Source organism: Epithele typhae (genome assembly GCF_022376455.1).
Source record: "Epithele typhae strain CBS 203.58 chromosome Unknown BXZ73scaffold_40, whole genome shotgun sequence".
Classification (NCBI taxonomy): Eukaryota; Fungi; Basidiomycota; class Agaricomycetes; order Polyporales; family Epitheliaceae; genus Epithele; species Epithele typhae.
The window spans coordinates 1-19,469 of record NW_025954231.1 but is presented as its reverse complement, the minus strand read 5'-3'; the positions used below and the strand labels follow the sequence as shown (position 1 = coordinate 19,469).

At 54.0% G+C, this 19,469-nt stretch overlaps 7 protein-coding genes across 7 annotated transcripts; 3 read left to right on the top strand and 4 right to left on the bottom strand.

The window, feature by feature from the left end:
• Positions 1–1,383: 1,383 nt before the first annotated feature.
• BXZ73DRAFT_20563 (uncharacterized protein) lies at positions 1,384–2,116 on the top strand (the record flags this gene model as incomplete). Its single annotated transcript, XM_048017604.1, has 3 exons — positions 1,384–1,763; positions 1,822–2,005; positions 2,066–2,116. Coding segments are annotated over 3 exons (615 nt in total), but the record flags the coding sequence as incomplete, so codon positions are not given.
• Positions 2,117–2,386: 270 nt separating this feature from the next.
• BXZ73DRAFT_24642 (uncharacterized protein) lies at positions 2,387–2,545 on the top strand (the record flags this gene model as incomplete). The annotated part of the gene is made up of 1 exon (XM_048017697.1): positions 2,387–2,545. A coding segment is annotated over one exon (159 nt), but the record flags the coding sequence as incomplete, so codon positions are not given.
• Positions 2,546–2,879: 334 nt separating this feature from the next.
• BXZ73DRAFT_50259 (uncharacterized protein) lies at positions 2,880–3,625 on the top strand (the record flags this gene model as incomplete). The annotated part of the gene is made up of 2 exons (XM_048020404.1): positions 2,880–3,158; positions 3,302–3,625. Coding segments are annotated over 2 exons (603 nt in total), but the record flags the coding sequence as incomplete, so codon positions are not given.
• Positions 3,626–9,060: 5,435 nt separating this feature from the next.
• On the bottom strand, positions 9,061–9,246 carry BXZ73DRAFT_15655 (uncharacterized protein; the record flags this gene model as incomplete). The annotated part of the gene is made up of 1 exon (XM_048017518.1): positions 9,061–9,246. A coding segment is annotated over one exon (186 nt), but the record flags the coding sequence as incomplete, so codon positions are not given.
• Positions 9,247–9,475: 229 nt separating this feature from the next.
• BXZ73DRAFT_50120 (uncharacterized protein) lies at positions 9,476–9,790 on the bottom strand (the record flags this gene model as incomplete). Its single annotated transcript, XM_048020382.1, has 1 exon — positions 9,476–9,790. One exon carries the CDS (start codon positions 9,788–9,790, stop codon positions 9,476–9,478), a length of 315 nt encoding a protein of 104 aa, XP_047875751.1.
• A 734-nt stretch (positions 9,791–10,524) lies between these two features.
• Positions 10,525–13,756, bottom strand: BXZ73DRAFT_91146 (uncharacterized protein; the record flags this gene model as incomplete). Its single annotated transcript, XM_048025880.1, has 7 exons — positions 10,525–10,880; positions 10,942–11,310; positions 11,346–11,604; positions 11,676–11,756; positions 11,793–12,683; positions 12,746–13,036; positions 13,100–13,756. 7 exons carry the CDS (start codon positions 13,754–13,756, stop codon positions 10,525–10,527), a joined length of 2,904 nt encoding a protein of 967 aa, XP_047875750.1.
• A 2,953-nt stretch (positions 13,757–16,709) lies between these two features.
• Positions 16,710–19,396, bottom strand: BXZ73DRAFT_50281 (uncharacterized protein; the record flags this gene model as incomplete). The annotated part of the gene is made up of 9 exons (XM_048020407.1): positions 16,710–16,978; positions 17,029–17,148; positions 17,188–17,732; positions 17,989–18,121; positions 18,171–18,368; positions 18,425–18,819; positions 18,874–19,022; positions 19,087–19,252; positions 19,302–19,396. Coding segments are annotated over 9 exons (2,070 nt in total), but the record flags the coding sequence as incomplete, so codon positions are not given.
• Positions 19,397–19,469: the final 73 nt, after the last annotated feature.

Genomic DNA, 19,469 nt, shown 5'->3' with positions numbered 1-19,469 from the left:
GCACCGGTTGAATCCGCGCCCGCTAGTGAAAAGACGCTGTCGGAACCGTCAGGGAGTCCGATGTGAACACGAGACGATCAGTGTTGCGGGAGTTGTTCGCCGTGCATAGCTGAACCGTCACAGCAACGCCAGAAGTCGATCCAGTGGGGTACGCTGTCATGTAGGGATCACCAAGGGTCCGGGTGACCCGTGCGGGTTCCCGGGTCCGGGTACCACGGGTGCGGGTGCGGGTCTCATCCTCGGGACCCGCGGACCCTTGGCACCCGTGAGGCTACTGAACACCCTGGTTGGGCGGCTAGCACCGCACCTGAGGCTGACGCGTCGGGCCGAACGCCACTAGCTATACAGTTGCTTAGTAAGGGTGGCTGGAGGCCAGACACGCCGTGCGTGCAAGTGAGATCCGTTGTAAACTGTCCGCAGCCCTTTGTACCACTTCGTGCTATGTCCTCTCCCACCACTCCAGTGAATCCTCCATCGGGTCAAAAAAGGGCTGCCTCTCCTGCAAATGAGGTCCTGCCTGAAGGGGCAAAGCGTGCCCGTATCCCTTCAAAGCGCCTGAAAGAGTCAAAAGAGGGCGATATAATGGAGATGTCAACAAGACTCACCTCTGAAGGTATGCCTGTCACTCCATTTTTTGCGGACACCTTCGCATCTGTGCAGTCAAAACCGTAAATGACTTGTCAAAAACAGCTGCAAATGAGGCCTCACCTGAGACCGTGTTCATTCCAAGCATTGGCCCCGCTCGTGTCGCAGGTGGCAAACGCGTCCCAGCAGCTCGTCCTAGGGTCAAGACGAAGCACGCAAAGGACTCGACTTCGCGCACAATAGACTCGGCCACGCGCCCCGCAACGACAGACCCTGCGCGCGGTGCAACAGGCTCGACCACGCGCACTGCGACACTGGGCTCGACCGTGCGCGCCGCGACACCGGGCTCAACCACGCGCGCTGCGCTGCCCAGCTCGACCGCGCGCACTGCGATGGACTCGACCGTGCCGCGCACCGCGACGGACTCGACCGTGCCGTGCACCGCGACGGACTCGACCGTGCCGTGCACCGCGACGGACTCGACCATGCCGCGAACCACAACCGGTGCGGCCATGCACACCAAGACACCGACCGTGCGCACCGCGACACCGGGCTCAGCCACGCACACGAAGCCACCAGGCTCGACCGCGCGCACCAAGACGCCGGGCTTGACCGCGCGCACCACAACCAGCTCGACCGCACGGGCTGTGAAGGTTGCAACAGGGCACGACGACGCGGTGGAGATCTCGGACTCGGATAGTGATAACGACGATCCAAGTGGTGAGAAGGAACTTGGTAAGCTCCACAGCACCGCAGCACTAGTATGACTCAAGTTTGGTTAACAACTGCGTAACAGATAGGATGGTGGTGAAGTGGACCTCACCCTATTATGCCTTCTATGAGAAGCGCCCCCGCATTGACGACTCAACGGGGAAGCGCTGCCACGTCTTCTCGTGTCTCATGAAGGGAAGGGGCTGCAAGTCCCCAGAAAAGCGCCGATATCTTCATACCGGTGACTCGTCGTCTACCGGTTCGCTCCAGAAGCATGTGATCTGGTGCTGGGGGCAGGAAGCAGTCGACAACCTCTTGGCCACGCAGCTCCCTGTTGACGACACACGTCAGAAGCTGTTGAAGTCGAAGGCCCGGAGCGGGGACATCAGTGTCATATTCGAGCGCGCAGACGGTGCGAAGGGACCGGTGACGTACTCCAACCGGCAGCACACAAACGCAGAAGTCCGGTGTGTGCTTGCACCTTCGTCGTGCCGAGAATCAGTGCTGATGATTGTTGTTTGGTAGTATTTTGATAGTGCGCTGGGTTGCGGAGTCGTCAAGACCATACAACATTGTCAAAGATCGCCACCTACTTACCTTGCTGAAGACCGGACGTCCGAACTACAAAGTGCCGTCTGCGACGACTGTTGCCCGTGACGTAAAGTCCGTATTTGCAGGATCTCGGTCAACAATGCGGAAGCTCCTGCGTGTAACGTATCCGTTAATTGCTGTAGTCATGAATGAAGACGCTTACATTATCCCCTTCTAGAAATATCCAGGCCGTCTTAGTTTCTCGACCGACTGCTGGACCGCACCAAACGGACGGCCATACATGGCCATTGTCGTGTACTTCATTCACAAAGATAAGCCAGTTAGCGCGCTGCTTGATGCTATAGAGATCGCCGAGGTACGTACCGCCTGTGGAACGGCCTGCTCGGGACGAGAGCTGACACATTGCCGCACCAGAGTCACACTGGGACGACGCTTGCTCGGGAGTTCGTCCGTGTCCTGCGGGAGTTTGGAATAGACAAAAAGGTAAGCTGTGGGTTGTATCTCAATGCCTCGAACATATGTGAACATACCGTATTCCCAGGTCCTCGGAATCGCGTGTGACAACGCCTCAGCAAACATCAAAATGCTGAAGAAGATCGAAGACGAGCTTGACAACTTCTTGGCCAGTGTCGGACATGTTCGATGCTTTGGGCATGTGATCCAGCTAGTCAGCTTCGCGCTCCTGAAGCACTTCAATGGCCTGAAGGACACAGAGGGTTCTGACGACTCACTGGGTAGCGCAGGCACAGGCACTGAGGGCGTCACAGCTGCCGGCGGTGCGTCGTCCGAGATCGAGGATGTGGCCCCAGGTGAAGGTGCTGAGCCTGGGATGGAGGATCCCAGTCTTGACGATCCTGCAGCGCCTCTGTATGGTGGGAACGAAGACGACTGGGTGGACGATACTGGAATGATGACGGAGGAGGAGATGGAGGAGTTTCTTGAGAATGTTGCACCTGTCCGGGAGACACTAACCAAGGTCGGTGTTAAACCATCCTCACCAGAGAACGAACTCACCTTAATCCCATTGCCCTCAGCTTCGCACCATCGCCGTCAAGATTAAGGCGTCGCCGACTGTGTTGATGCCTGCATGGAACAGGCTGTTAGCGCAGCTCGCGCTCAAGGCGCGGGTCATCCCAATCGACGTCTGCACGCAGTGGAACTCCACACTTACCTTGGTTCATGCAGCTGTTGAGCTGCGCATGCCTATCACCGTTTTCTGTGCGTCGGACGAGGGGAGCGATGCGCTGGGTGCGTTTGCGCTGACGCCGCGTGAATGGCTCATTGCGGAGCAGCTCATTGACGCTCTGAAGGTGTGAACCTTGTTTTGACAGCTGTATAGTCCGTACTCACGCTGCGCGCTGCCACTTGCTGCCCCATTCCGACCCCTTTCACACCGCTCTCCGCTCCTCCATCTCCTTCTGCTATACTCCTACGCTCCCTCTAGATCTTCAAGGATGCGACCGAATTCTTCTCTCGCGACACACCAAACCTGGCCCTCGTTATCCCGGTCATGGACAAGATTGATCAGGCCCTGACCACCAAGCACCTCCCGGGCAGCCTGTTCCGCGGCGGTATCCCCTACGACCCCGCCATTCATGCCGCGTTCGGCTTCGCCAAGCAGATGCTGAACAAGTACTATGAACTCACCGACTCTGTTGAAGCTTACCGCATCGCTATGGGTGAGTTTTTCGCTTCGCTTTTGCATATCGTGCTGAGGTTGAACCCGCATCTTCAGTTCTCCACCCTGCATATAAGCTCGAGTACTTCGAGACGCTGAAGTGGGAGCCGGCCTGGATCGAGACGGCAAAAGAGCTCGTGCGCAACGAGTTCGACGTCTCCTACAGTGGCAACTCTGAGGATGACGACAACAACCCAGTGGAGGAACTTCCCAAGGCGAAGCCAGTACGTCACTATTTGTCCTTTTCACTCCTCAGTGTCGCCCACACGAGACGTTGAACATTTCCAGCGCGACAGCTACAACACGAACATCTTCGACACCATTTCATTCATGCCCAGCAGACCTACGAAGTCCACGACCTCTGGTGCTACCCGTGACGAGCTGACACGGTACCTTGCCATGCCGTGCGAGGACGAGGGGACAGACCCTATCCAGTGGTGGCAAGACAACGCGAGCCGGTTCCCCCGTCTCAGCCGGATGGCCCTCGACTATCTCACTATCCCAGGTATGTTTCTTTGTCGTCCCCTCATCCCGCATTGATACTTACTTTGATGTCCCCACAGCTACCTCTATCGATGTCGAACGTGTCTTCAGCCGCGGCCGGCACCTCATTCCCTACACACGCAACCGCATGTCTGCACAGACAACGCGTGCGCTGCTGTGTCTCGGGGCGTGGTCACGGCTTGAAATAATCGACAAGAACGTCATGAAGGATATAGGCAAGCTTGAGGTTATCGACGAGTCGGGCGACGACTACGAGATGGATGATGAATGGGACCGCATTGACGCATCGGACGATGAGATGTCGGACTAGAATAAGTACATGTACGTATACCACTCAGTACCCCTCATGCACACCATCTCGCCCGCACCGTCTCCCTTGTGCAGTCTCCCCTGTGCCGTCTCTCTCACGCCATCTCCGATCACCCACACCGTCTCGCCCACACCGTCTCCCAACGTCTCTTGCCCATGCCATCTCGCCCATGCCGTCTCCCTTGCGCAGTCTCCCTTGCACCGTCTCGCCCATGCCGTCTCTCGCACTGTCTCTCGCCCGCACTGTCTCCCACCATCTCCCTCGCGCAGTCTCTCGCCCACACTGTCTTGCCCACACCGTCTCCCACCGTCTCTTGCCGTCTCTCGCCGTCTCTCGTCCACGCCTTCTTGTCCACACCTTCTTGCTCACGCTGTCTTGCCTGCACCATCTCGCCTGCACCGCCTCTCGCCGTTTCTCGCCCTGCCATCTCTCTCACCCGTGTCATCTCTCCCGCACTGGAGTCTCGCCCACGCCGTCTCCCTCGCGCCGTCTCTCGCACTGTCTCCCTCGCGCCGTCTCTCACCCGCATTGTCTCGCCTGCACCGTCTCTCGCCCACTCCTTCTCGCCCGCACCTTCTCGCCCACGCCGTCTCCCTCGCACCGTCTCGCCTGCACCGTCTTGCCTGCACCGTCTCGCCTGTGCCGTCTCTCACCCGCATCGTCTCACCCACACCGTCTCTCGCCCACTCCTTCTCGCCCGCACCTTCTTGCCCGCGCCGTCTCCCCTCTCCCGTGCGCCATCTCCCTCGCACCATCTCCCTCGCACCATCTCCCTCACGCCATCTCGCCCGTGCTGTCTCTTGCGCCATCTCTCGCGCCTGCGCCTTCTCACCCGCACTGTCTCACCCGCACCGTCTCTCACTGTCTCTCCGTCTCTCGCCCACGCCTTCTCGCCTGCACCATCTCGCTCGCACCGTCTCGCTATCTCGCCCGCACCGTCTGCACCGTCTCGCTCGCGTATTCTTGCCCGCGCCATCTCGCTCGTGCTCTCTCGCACCCACGCCATCTCTCACCTGTGACGCCTTCTCGCCCTGCCTTCAACTCGCCCGCACCGTCTCGCCCACACCGTCATTCGCCCACGCCGTATCCCGTGGGGGAGGGATCGCCCGCGCCGTCCGCTCGCCCACGCTGTCTCCCGTCTCCCATGCGCCATTTCCCTCGCACGCACCGTCTCGCCCGCGCCGTCTCGCATGCACTGCACTCTTGCGTGCAATGGCACCTCACAAGTCACTGCTGCCACCACGGCCTAGGCCTGTTCACCCGCGGGTGTCCGCCACGGGTGCACACCCGTGAGATACCCTTCCGACCCGTGTGGATGGTGACCCTCGGGTCCACGGGTGCGGGCATGCACGGGTACGGGTGCGGGTCGAGTCAGAATCACCCGAGGGTCACCCGTGGTGAACCCTAGGACTCGAAGGTACTCAAATGGCCGTACCCGGAGTCTCTTACCGACGTGCGCAGTTTCCTCGGGGTTGCCGGCGTCGGACGGCGATGGATCCCCAATTTCGCGCTCATCGCTAAGCCACTGACGCTACTGCTTCGATCAAACCCCGCCGACCGCTTCACGCTGTCTCCCGAAGCTCGCGGCGCCGTGGACTCCCTCAAGAAGCTCGTGTCATCGGCACCTGTGCTGCGGCCCATCGATTACCCTGCAGCGCTGGCTATCACCCGCGAAGAAGTGGACAGCGGCGAGCGCGAAGGGCGGCATCGAGGGGCTGGTCGTACTCTTTGTCGATTCCTCACTCCACGGAGCCGGATGGGTCCTCGCCCAGTATCACGATGGTCAGCTTCATCCTGCACTCTATGGCGGCTGCACGTTCTCGGCGGCCGAATCGCAGTACTCCCAGCCCAAGTGCGAGCTCTACGGCTGCTTCCGGTCTGTCAAGGAGCTACGTCACCGACTATGGGGCCTGCACTTCCTTTTGCGAGGCGACGCGCAGTTCCTTTCTCAGATGCTGTCAGAACCGGACTTGCCGAATGCGCCGATGACGCGGTGGGTGGCTTACCTGACATCAGGAAAACCCCAAAATGCTAATTAGGACTAAGGGCAGTAAATTACTCCTAATGGGACGTCTAATCGGGCTAACAGAATCAGGCGATCTATTTGTGACTAATGTGTGATAGTTTGGTACTAGCAATGTGGTGGATCATCTATTCTCAGTAATTCTAGCAGCTCTCCCACTAATTGATGTAATCGACTCGTATCGGATCACATGTGTCACTAATTTGAACCTCAAACAAATATATTGCAACTAACTATAGTAACATTGAAGGAATCAGTAACAACATAGACTGTGTAGGCGACACAGGAGATGAGGGCAATGCGGAGGAAAGAAGGGGGTGATGCAGGCGACGTGAGCGATGTGGGAGACGCGGGAGACGTGAGAGACGCGGGAGACGTGGGAGACGCGGGAGACGTGGGAGACGCGAGAGACACAGTCGAGATGGGCGAGGTAGGCAGGCAAGGTAGGTGAACAAGGTGGGCAACGTGGGATGAAGAACGTGGGATGAAATGTATGCAGTAACAATGATAACACAACAGGAGGGAGTGCTGAGAGAGCACGAGACATAGATATGAGCACAGATAGGGTATGGGGGACGGTTGGCCGTCTCAAGCTGGAACAACGAGCAGAGGCGAGCAAGGCAACCATGATACGGGTGGGAGGGAGGTAGGGCAACGTCTGTTTGTCTGACCGTCCGTCGGCGATTGCGAAGGGGAGGTAGGGCCGACGGCGCACCTTTTTCGTCCTCAGTTGCCCCACCCCGCACTACCTGTACGTGCTCCAAATGTCCCGCACATGTCCGCTCCCAGCAGGGATATCCTCCTTAGTCGACCAGAACAAGTCGAGCTTGATGACTACCCTGTGCAGTCCTGCAAGCGGCATCATGGTGAGCGGGTTGAGCCGCGTCGAGGTCTTGCGGAGGATCTTCGTGAGCGCGGGCAAAAGCGGGAGCGCAGGGGAGAGGGTGCCTCGGGCGCGGCGCAGAACGCGCGGTAGTCGGCTGCCGATAGGGCAGCCAGCCTACGGCAAGGTAGATGAGGACACCGATCCATGCCTCGGTGCCTTCTGCGCCGCACCCGAGGCGTCATAGTAATGACCTCAGCGTGTTGAGAGCACTCTGTCAGAACGATCGAAGGCTCGGGCACGAAAGAAACTCACCGGGACACAAGAACTGCGGTATTCCCCACCCGAACTCATATGTGTACAGCTAGTGTTCGCGAGCCTGAAACGTAGTGGGAATCACAGGTTAGTCGGTCTCGCGCTGGGTTCGACGTGGAACGGAGGGGTGCTCACCGTAAACATAGGTGACGTAAGGGCAACCGCGGGTGATGCGGGGGCGAGACGTGGGCGAACGCAGGTGACACTGACATCGGACTGCGGGCTCGAGAGCACGTGGCCATCCCTGAACTCGTTGTCGTCATCGTCATCGTCGCGCGGTCGGGCGATGGCAGGTGAAAGGCGAGGATTTGGGGCTCGGGTGACGGCAGGTGCACGGCAAGGATGAGGCTCGCGCGGTCGAGGGACGCTTCTCGCCGTCCATGCGGAGCAGCGATGCCGTCCTAGACAGTCCTCGCAAGCGCATCAGTGGGGCAGGGGGCGGAGGGGTGTGCGCGGGCTCCATGTCTGTGGCAGAAGGGGCGGAGTGGTGGGAATGGAGGGACGTGCTACAGAGCACACGCGGGGTTGCGAGGCGTGGAGCGGCCGCCGCGAGCTCCGAGCTATGGGTGGTCCAGCGGGCGGGTGGGCGACATGCGCATGCTCGGGGAAGATGTGAGGAGTGCCCGGAGGAGCCGCTCGGCTGTGTGTTCGGGGGGTCGGCTCGCGTGGCGAGGAAGAGGGAGGGGACACGCACACTGCTCGCTCACGTCGTGCTTGTACAGGAGCACATTCCACCCAGAGCGGATTATGATGATAGTTAGAATTTCCATGATCGGCGGGTCTGCGCTGAACGGGGTGCCCTGGTCAGCGCGCGGCCGGCGTTGATGATCGATCCTGGCGCCTGGACGGAGGTACATGGCAATGACGAGCACACCAATGTGTGGGCGAGACGAGGGCGACACAGCGACGCGGGTGATGAGGATTGTCGCGATGTGGCAATTGTCGGGTGCGCATGCCTGGACGATGAGCCGGTTCCCCTTCGGCCAAATCCCGAGCTTGTTGCGCACGACGGTAAGTGACTGGAAGAGTGAGTTGCGCACGGCATCGAAGATAGGTGGCAGAGTGGGAACGTGGGGTCGAGCCGCATGGACGGTGTTGTTGATGATTGACAGGGGAGGGAGCAAGCTTGAGATCGAGGGCCTTGGGGGGTAGGTGGCGTCGCAATCCCGACGGACGGCGCGCAGAACTTCGCACGGGGAGCGGAGAACGCACTGTGAATAGTGCAGGTTAGATCGGGGATATCGATGGACAGATACGAGCAGGGTACGCACGCAGACTGCGCCCAGACTCGTTGTAATCGAGATGGGGAATGTAGGTGAAGCGCCATGGCGAGGATTATTCCGGTATACACGAGTGTCGTAAACATGAGGAAAAGGATCACGGTCTGCAGGCAGAAGATGAGGATCTTGGTGTTGCGCTGCGCACCCAGGTGAGCTGCCGCCTGCGTGTCCAACGACGCATACACTCACCTCTCTCAGCAGTCTCCGCTTCGGGAGCCCCTCCTCCAGTGCCCACTTCCACGCACCCTGGCTTTTCGGCCCCAGCACCATGTCCCGCACCGTCTGGCCCTCCCCGTCCTTTGCGTGCACGTCCGAGCCGACCTCGACGAGCTTGCGGATGCACAGTTGGTTCCCGCGCACAACCGCCCAGTGCAGCGGCGTGAGCCCAGTGTCGTCCTTGGTGTTCGTGCTCGCCCTGTGCTTGAGCAGCAGCTCGACCGAGAGCGTGTCGCCCTGGTACGCAGCCTACATGAGCGAGATGTGGCCCTGGAAGTCGTGTGCGTCGACGTTGATCGGCTGGTGGAGAGCTTGTAGAGCAGCACCATGACGGACGAGGAGTGTGTGACAAGGTGGAGGGTGTAGTCCCTCCGCGTTTCTGTGATCTTGGGGGTGGTGTTGTGGGCGATGAGCAACTGGCTGCGATGATGTAGAGGTAGCCCATGCGGGCGGCCCACTTCACGGGCGTCGCGACGACTCAGTCGCCGCCGAGTGTGTCGACCTCGGCACCCTGGTCAACGAGGTAGCGGCCTGTGACGAGCTGGGTATTGATTGCGGCCCAGTGGAGGGTTGTGATGTTCTGGTCGTCACGATCAGTGGCGGAGGCCTTGCCGGAGACATCGCCCTGCTGGGCGGCCACAAGAATGTTCAACTCTTTGCGCGTCGGCGCAGACACGGACGGGATCGACGACCTGGACAGTGGGGCGAAGGTGGACTCGGGGGAGCATGCTGCCGACTTGTCGAGGGTGTCGGGGAGGTGAGGGCCTCGGTTTCTGCGGGAGACGACATGCATGAGATCGATGAGATGGCACGAGGGACCGAGGTACGAGCATGTGCGACGCAAAGACGGTGGGGAAAGAGTACTGACTATGATCCAGCCGTGGAGGCTCACCTTGCCGGGCAGGATATAGAACTTGATATCGTGCTACCACACTGGCATGAGAATCGCCTCGTCGAGCACGTCGTCCACCTTGAGGATCCGCCGCATCGGTGCCTGTGGTACTGGTGCTGGTTTTCGTGCTCGTGTTCGTGCTTGCCCCGGCCCACCGCGAGATGTGCTTTTGCCAGTGGCGAGGATTCGGCGATGCCAGAAACCATCCACCGGCTAGCTATCGCCGTGGGCCTTGCCCGTGCCCTCTTCTTCAACCTCGCCCTCATCTTCATATGCCCAGGAGGAGAGCCCAGGTGCAGCGAATTTTGCGTCCCAGGAGGTGTCAGAGGCCGGGTACGGTGAGGCAGGGATCTCTGAGCCTTGAGGTGACCTGAGCGAGAGCGGTGCTGGATGGACGGAATGGTGCAGCCTTCAAGGGTGACAGAGGGTTGGTAATTCCTTTGCAGGGTGTTTGGGGCCTGGACGATGTGGTTGTGGACTGTGCAGCCGAGATATAGGGAGGGCGGACGGTGGGAGGAGGCAAGATATGTGGCGCTTGTGGACTTTCCCGTCTCCGCGAGTCCGAAGGCCTTGCATAGCTTCCCACCGTCGCGCATTTCAGCAGCCGCAGACATTAGAGTACTTGAAAAATAGTATTATATTAGAGTCATGTACATGTGCATGTCACTGAACGGGTTAACAAAGAATGTGTCACATGAATCGAGCACAGTACTACTGGTCCATGCACGAGAGTTCTCGGGAGAGGGGAATACAGGAAGTAGATGGCAACTTCGTCGGATAGTGGACATCTCCACAACACTTGCAAGGCGATCCCCATTGGGCCCTCGGCATCTGGTCACACGGTACATGCCATGTGTAGCATCAGTGTTCGTGAAAGCAGTAAACCACTCAATGTACGTGAGGTGTCTGGGAGGCATAACACCGGGAAACAGGGATTTGTTCGCATTCTGCGGAAGGGTGAACACCATGCGAAGTCGCCCGACCCGATACCCTAAACGATGTGGATGACAGTCAGCGCTGAACGGACTTGGAGAAGGCGTCGCAGAACACACCATGAACACCGATACGACGGCCGGCACCCGTCTCGTTCACCAGAACGGTATCGAATCTACTTGGCACGACATTTCCGCGCTTGTCGGTGTACCGAGGACGAGCGTGAGCCGCATCGTGGAGGCCCTCCATGATTCCCATCGCCTGAGCGTCCGAGAGAACAAACTTGAGTTTGTGATATGCCGAAACTTTGTTGAAGGGAAGATAGACGTTCCATGAACGTTGCTCAACCTCGGCCGTGGATAGTGTAGGGTTGTTGAACTGAATGACAAACCGGGCGAGAGCCTCGCGGAGATACTCGGCCCCGTACTCCTGTGCTGCAGAGGAGAACGTGACCGAATATGCACTTGGCCACTTTGGCGGGTGAATGGCTGAGAGTGTCCGCCAGTCATTGTCGTCGGCAAACGGGGAAGGGAATGCGGGGGAGCAGGGTTCCGAAGAGGAGTGTTTGACGACAACGACGAATGTAAGGACCGTTCTACGATATTGTTGAGACGCCATGCGACAAACGCGGCATGCCGATGCATCTTCTCCTTGCGTTCGAGCCAGAGAGTCATCTGGAGGTACTCGTCCTTGCGGTTAGTGGCACGATAGGCGTCCTTGGCGAGATCGATGTGGAGCCTTTCGGTGTACTGAGTATCGTAGTTATCTGTCGTGCCGAAAAGCTGAATCGAGTCGGGATAGTGGTCGAGTGAGTGGAGTTTGGGAGTTTGAAGTGGGCACGTATACCTAGAACGACGAAGATGTCCTTGTTTAGGTGAAATCGTCGAAGGGTGTCCTTCAAGAGTTTGAGACTTGCCGATGTGTGAGCTGGGTACTGAGCGAGATAAAGGAAATCCAAAGCAGCACGGACTGCTTGGACAAGGCGAATGGGGGAGAAGCCGTCTCGTAGAGGAAGACCGGCAACGAGCCCGAGAAGGATGCGGCACATAGCCGCGTGCTCCTTCCCAGTGACTCGTTGGAGCGAGCTAATGCCCTTCATGAAAATACGGATTTGGTGGTTTGGGGGGAGGCGACGGCACCGAGCATCAATCTCGCTCGTGCCGTATGCCAACTTGACCCATGCCACGACGTGCTTGATGACACCTTGGTGCAGTTGGTGGAGGATGTCGGGAGTGATGGAGCGAAAGATGTTGACGAACGGGAGATGCAGCCAGTAAGGCTCCGCAACGGGCTTGATGCGTGCCGCCGCACAGGCCTTGACGAACTCGGCCTTCGTGCCAGTTTCGGCCACAGACAGTGCCTCGACGACCTTTGTGACGTCACGGAAAGGGCGGTTGGGATCGGTCGTAGCCCCGACATCTTCACGGTCAATATCGCAACGCGGGCAGTCGCCGCTCTTGCAGCAGCTGGCGAGAAGTTGTTCCGGGTAGTCTCCAGCATGGATGGCAAGGATTGGATGGCCACGCCACATGACGCCGTCGCCACTTGCAAGGTTGATGCCTTCCAGGCCGGCGCGACGAAGAGGGCGGAAAATGTGCGTCATAAAGGCATGGAAGAGGTTGGAATGAGTGCGTCGCCGAGCCGCCTTGCAAGTGATGTTCTCGAGCCGTGTCGAGGGGAGATATGCGAGGAGAATTTGGCCGCGACGCGATGGCTTGCGGCGAATGTGCTTCGGGAGGTTACCAATGGTGAGATAGACGGGATAGGCAGTCTTGTTCCCGAAGACTGTAAGTTGTGTCTTGTCAGATGAGACGATGATTGGGATGATCGTCCCTCCTGGTGCAAGTCGTTCAACGGCTTCCTGTAAAGAAGAATATCATGAGCAAGATTCCACCATAAATCAATTGCCGCAGGTCGCCGCACCTGTGTAGACCACCACCACTTGCCTGTGTGCATGTCGAAGAAGACTCGCAGGGTGTGATCGGCATCGGCGTAGTGACGTTCTGGCCGGAACACCAGGACACCAGAGAACTCCGGGTCACCGAAGAGTGCGCGGATGCACTCGAGGACGTCACGGTAGAAGAACTCGAAGACCTCGTCTGTGACGAGGATTTCTCTGCGAATGAAACGTGGCCGAAGGGAGGTAAGCTTTTCGTCGATGATTTGGTTGAGTTCTCGGGAGTTCTTGAACGAGAGCCCTAGTAGTTTGACAAGCTGAATAAGAACACCAGCTTGTCGTCAATAGATAATACGGAGAACAAAGTTAAATGAGCTCACATTCTCGATCGCCAAAAGCTCTGTGAGTGCCGTAGATCCAGGGCCACGCATTTTCGCCCACATAGCCACCGAGAAGTCGAGCGAAGAACAGAAGGGGGCGTAGGGGTTGTTGGGGGATCCAAGCGAGTCGCGAGTAGCCTCGTAGCCCGACTGCTCTTGCTGCTGGCGGAGCGGACATCCAGCGGGCGAGTTCTCGGGATAGGGGACGACATACGTCTTGGGTCGAAGCGCATCTTGCGTGTTGAGTCGTCTCTGTCGATCCGCGTTTGCCTGGCTTTGATCTTCATCGACCTCCTCTGCAAGGCTTGGGCTCGGGCGATGCAAATTTTCTGGCAAGGGAGGCTCCCAATGCCTCTCAGCATCGAAGTTCTCAGCGTCCTCATCGTCACTGAAATCGTCCTCGAGATCGGGCATACCGTCAAGACTCTCCAGCAGATTGTCCTCGAGATCCCAGTCTTGAGGGGACCGCTGCCCAGTGTCGGAGGCCCCTTGCGATGGTAGATCATCGTCCACGTTCATGGTGTCGGCTTCGGGGTTGTACTCATCGAAGTCGTCCCAATCGTAGTCGGAATAGTGGTTCTGGTCGCCTAAGACATCGCCTTCAAACCGGACAGGGCCTTCGTTGGTACCCTCTTCAGCAGTGTTGTCGTTGTCCATCTGAGTATCGTCATCGTCGACAGCATTAGCTGTATTGGTACCGTGTTCTTCATCCTGACTGACGTCGCTTCGGCGCAACTGATCCCTTATTGCCGCACATACCGGTCGGGTCGTCCATCGGATATGCATGCGGTAGCCGCTACCGCTGAAAAGCTTTTGACATCCTTCACAGAGTGTGTCTGCAACAGGCGGAGGCATTGAGGGATGTTGGGGTTGCGGGGGTGATGAGCAAGGCGGGAAGGTGGGGGGCGGTAGCACAAAGTGTGCGCAGGGGTCGAAGCAGCAAGCTAGGCCAGGGGCGGGTGACCTGGTGAAGCGGCTGAAGCCGGCGGGTTGATCTCGGTCAGTCTCAGTCTCAGACTCCCTTTGCCAGCTCACCTCCACTCCCCACTGTTGCCTCTCATTCTCCACACATTCCTTTAATATTCACTCCTTATTCTCCTTTTTTCTGCCCGCTATCAAGTTCCCGTCAGCACCATGCCCAAGCATTCTCGGAAAAACGCCAGTGGCTCCGAAGACAACGAAGCTACACATACCTCGACACAGCCAGCATCCAAGAAGGAACTTCGTACGTCCCTGAGAACGACTGTGCCAGTCAGTTTTCGGCGCACGTATTTTTAACTGCAGCATTTGACAGCCCCTCGTAAATCGAAGACTGCAGTCCTCAATAACCCGCGTAAGCTCACCTGTTTATTCAGACACCCGTACTAATCCTTTCGTTGTCTCTACAGCGTGGAAACAAGATGCCTCACAGAAGTCAGCCCCTGCTCGTTCTTCTGCCAGTAAAGCTCGGCTGTCAGACATCTCGCCAAAGAAGAGACGTGTTCGACATGACGCACCAGCTATCAATCTGCACAGCGACAACGATGAGGGTTTCGGAGCAAAGGGAACTGCTCATAGAAAGCCATCTTCGCGGTCTTCTCGGAGTGGGGCCGCGGCAAACCCACCAGATTGCCCCACAATCACTGAAGGACTCGCTTATAAGTGTGACATAAATCCCTGATGTATTCGCTTATTTGCCCTCATTTGAGCTGGTGTTCAGTTACTGATGTTCTTGCTCATTTGAGCCATTCATCAGTTCTTGATAGATCTACTCATTTGAGACGCTCCTCAGTTGGCAGTACCTTTGTTCAAATGAGACCCATACACATTTTGATATAGCAAGGCTTGTATCAAATGCTAATGCTTCTTGATCATTTGAGCTAAGCTGGTAACTGACTGATTGGCTTGATTGAGCTACACTATTTATTGAGACTACTAGTCATTTGAGCTAACCTAGTCACTGACTGCTTGGCTTGATTGAGCTAAGTCAGTCACTGATTGCCTGGCTTAATTGAGCTAAGCTGGTTGCTGGTTGCCTGGCTTAATTGAGCTAAGCTGGTTGCCGAATGCCTGGCTTGATTGAGTTGTTCCTGTTTCTGATGGCTGACCTTGATTGAGCTGTTCTAGTTTCTGATGGCCTCGCCTTGGTTGAGCTTCTATGATCACTGGGAGGTTAGCTTGTTTGAGACTCTCTAGTTGCTGAAACACTAGTGATTTTTCAACAACTTCTATAGCCACCTGGTCGTGAGAAAACCTTGTGCCTGTAGTTAAAACCATGGGTCCATCATTTTTCACAGGTCTCTTTCACTTCACACTCTACTCTCACAGACAGATCGATACTCTTCCTTACTAGGTTTTCTGTCATGCCTACTCTTTTATCCTTCTTTCATGGATGCACCATTAGTATGGTTGGTGTCGTTGTCTCTGTATGTGTTATGTTCATCACACTATATCAATTTGCTGAGTTACTCTCATAGATTGATGAGGACAAGGACATCATGTATGTCAATACTGGACCAGTGGTTGGTCTGAATTGGGTGGAGAGGAATGAGGAGGCCTTTTTAAGTTCGATGAAGTTGGTGAATAAACCTTCTCCTGTGGAGTTGCTAGATGTGAGTTTCTTAGTGCAGAAGTGTTGCCCCTTTACTGATCCTTGAATAATTCTTAGGACATCTTCTATGAGGTTGGAAACAAAGTCTTTATAAGAGGCATCATTGGAGAAGATGGCATTTTACATGCTGAAAAAGATGAACTCTGTAAAGATGGTCAGAGCTTCCTAAATTCATATTGATCTTTCTCCTTACTGACTGCTCTATTTATAGATTCTGCTTTGAAGGCAGTCATTTTTAACCATGGTTTATGAATAAAGTACAGCTATTGTGCCTCTTCTGATTAGTCAGAACTTCCCAATGTTTCAAAATATGTTTCAACTTGATTCAAGAGCTATTGCACAGTCAAACATATTGTAGCCCCAGGCAATCAGAAACATGCCTTGAAAAAGTCTCTCAAGTGAAGTTTTTTTTTCCGAGAGAACAAAGGCACAGAAAGACAGATATACGTTTTTTTTAAGGGGGGGGGGGGGGGAAGAAATATGGGGAAAAGTGAAAATTTGACAAACTTTTGGCTCACAAAAATATGAAAGGTTTAGGGGCAGAAAAATAGAAGGCAGATCTTCAGTATTTTCTTACATTGATAATAAGTCCAAAAAAGTCTCAGGACAGAAATGATGTTTTCTTGTAGAGAAAATGAGATGTTCTTACATAGTTGAGGCTTAGAACTGCTCTCTCATAGAAGAGACCAACTAAGAAACTAGTGTTGATCTTTTGCAAGATTCTTTTGAGAGAAACATTGAAAAATGTTTTTGTCCCTTCATCAGTGCATTGTTGTGTGAACTGCCTAGAGGCTCTTTTTTTTATTATACCAAGGCCAAGGGTGATCATGGTAAATGATTGTAGTTCAGTTTGGGAAACCAAAAGAGTTTTAGTAGGCTTTTCATTGAAAGTCTTCTGGACTAACATTGAGAGGCATCAATTTTGGGGACCACTATTTGAACATAAAGACGGAAAGTAGAATTAGGAAGGCCTTCTCAGATTTATTAAAAACATAGACATGGTTGATTCAAGTCAACTATCTAAAGCTGATAATGAGGGCATTTCTGAACAAAGTCTCTATGTGCATTCTCGGCAAGCTTCTCCCAAGTAGCTGCCTGACCATAAGCATATACTTGATGTCCATGAAGTCCCTCATCATCCAGTCTGGTAAGCTGTGCCCTAGACTTCCACTCCTCAGCCTTATTCTTATGGGATCTGACAGTGCATGCCATCTCGAAAGGCACCCACAAGAGCTCCTCTTCCCATCTGCATTTTCGTTCATAGGCTCTAAGCCACATAGACTTTTTGACTTCACTTTGGTTAGTAAAGATCCAAAACTTTATAAAATACTCCACTTACTTGATTGAACAAAACTAGCTCTTTCCTCTATCCCACCAGAAAAACTCCAGATCCAAGAACCATGTTCATTTCTTAGTCCTGAAGTAGATGGTTCCATCAATACAGGGTTGGCCTTCAGGTCTTGACTTGTCAGTTCAGGATATAAATCCATTCTTGCACTATGGGCCTTTGTATCTTCTTCATCCTCTTTGTCATATAGGTTGAATAAAGATTGTCTAGCTCCAGTGTAGAACCGAACATGCCTCATAAGCGCTTCACTTGCCACTTGAACATCTTTTTGAGATCTCAGCCTAGTTCTGTAGGATGATGGATTTTTGACCCTTCCTTGATAGAGATAGGTTCTTGCCACTATTCCCTCTCTAATAGCTGTGATGCAGTCATTCATCTCGGCTACTCTGAGCTTGATTTCCTTTTGAACCAAATCTACCCGTTGGATTTTCTTCATGTACGGAAAACCTAAGGTAGAGGGCATAGCAGCAGGCTGTTTCTCTGGATTCCATGGCTCTTCTGAGATTGTTGTGAGGTTGCTGTGGTTGGGGATTTCCTGTTGTCCTAAAAGCTCATCCTGTGCTATTTCTTCCTCATCATCATCCCAAGCTTCTCCAAGACTTGACACCCCTGGTAGGCTTTCAAGAATTTGATACCCTTCCAGGTTGTAACGAGAAAAGCCTTTGAGATTGAAGTCTTTAAGATCTGATTGAAGTCTTTGTCTTTTCTGAGCGAGATTAAGCTTTGCCTTGTCAGAAGGATTGGGACCAAGTTTCCTAGCACAATGAGCCACTTCTAGTCTGCAAAGGAACTTTTATTAGAGGTTCAGAAAAACAGAAATATAGTAGTTTGTTTTCCAAGAGAGCTTCTTATGTTCAAAGAGACTTATGAAGAAATGGTTGTTTATAATAGCCTTAGGCTAGTTCAAGCAACCACCTTTGAATACCAACCAAAAGATGTTGATAAACTTACCTTCTATGTTCAATGAGTATTCCTTCTGAAAGCCATGAGGCATCAGGGGAGGAAACAGCTTGAACATCACCCCTTGCTGAGGCCTTCCCTTCAGCTAGAATCATGTGGTGAGCAGTCTCCTTCAGAGTTGGAACTAAATAAAAATCAGACTTTTGAATTAGATTAGAAGTCTAGTGACTCACGAAGTGCTTCCTCAGCATTAAAGATATCCATGCTTTCAGAGCTCTCATTTAATTCCCTCTGTCTATGAGCTTCTTCAGCCTCTTTCTGCCAGTCCTTCCTTTCAGCTTCTGTAGCTCCTTTGTTGAACCTTTCGAAGGCCTCATTTGCTGCCTTGGACTCTATGATAGCCCTTTTCCATTTCCCAATAAGGGTGTCAGCTACAAAGGATTTTCATCATCAGTTTATATAAAACTTTAAGGATGTTGAAACTTACGCATTTTGAGTAACTTCTTCCAGTTCCAATCTGTCATGTTATCATCTAGAACCTCATGTCGATGGGAGTCTGTCATTCCTCTCGTGCTATCCTTAATAGCGTTGACAGCATCTGGCCATAAGGTTTCCATGGTTTCACCATCTTGAGCACCAGCATGTTTGACAAAGTTGAGAGAAAACCTGGAGAAGCACTTGTTTATATGCCCATGTACATGGAACTGTCCAATAGACCACAGAAACCTTGCAGTTTCAGGGAGGTATATTTCGGAGTACTGATTGAACCTTTTGCGCATATTGATGTGATATTGACAGACAATGTCATAGATGAGAATGAAGAGAGCAACTCCAGGGAAGGCCTGAAAAGCCCAAAATAGACAGTAGTCCATGTTCCTTTGGCTTCAATACAGTATATTAACGGCACAGTTCAAAAAGAGCAAAATATAAACCCACGCTTCTCCTAATTGAAGATCCACACATGTGTGAGGGAGAAATATGCCATGTCTTGAACATGCAGCAGCACCTATGCCTGTAACATCCAGATGGCTCTTAGATTTTGAACCATGATTGTTTTGAGCAGCCTTATGGTTGTTGCATGTAACCTTGATAGTCTGTTTGAATATAATCTTTAGAAGCTTACAAAACAAACCTCAAGCCTAGACCAACCTCTATAGTATTTTTGGAAGCATCAACCAGATGTTTCTTGTAAGGTTGATCAGCAACTGTAATAAGATGACCCTCTGCCAAAGGCACATTATTCCCAGAGTCTTTCATTCTAGTGTGCTGGGCTGAAAAAGAGGCATCTGTAACAATTCCTATAGGGAAGTTTTTCCTTTATGAAGTCAGTTCAAAGCTTTGGTCAGAAAGAGAGCCCCAGCTACCTTTGGCTCTCAGAAGTCCATTTCTCTAGGGTATTAACTCCAATGAATGGACATGTTGGGCATCTTAAAGCTAAAGACCCTGGCTGGATGGTCCGTCTTGATAGGCCACCCCTCCATACATTCTCCACTTGAGCACTCTATACTGTCTTGTAACTCTCAAAAAGGACT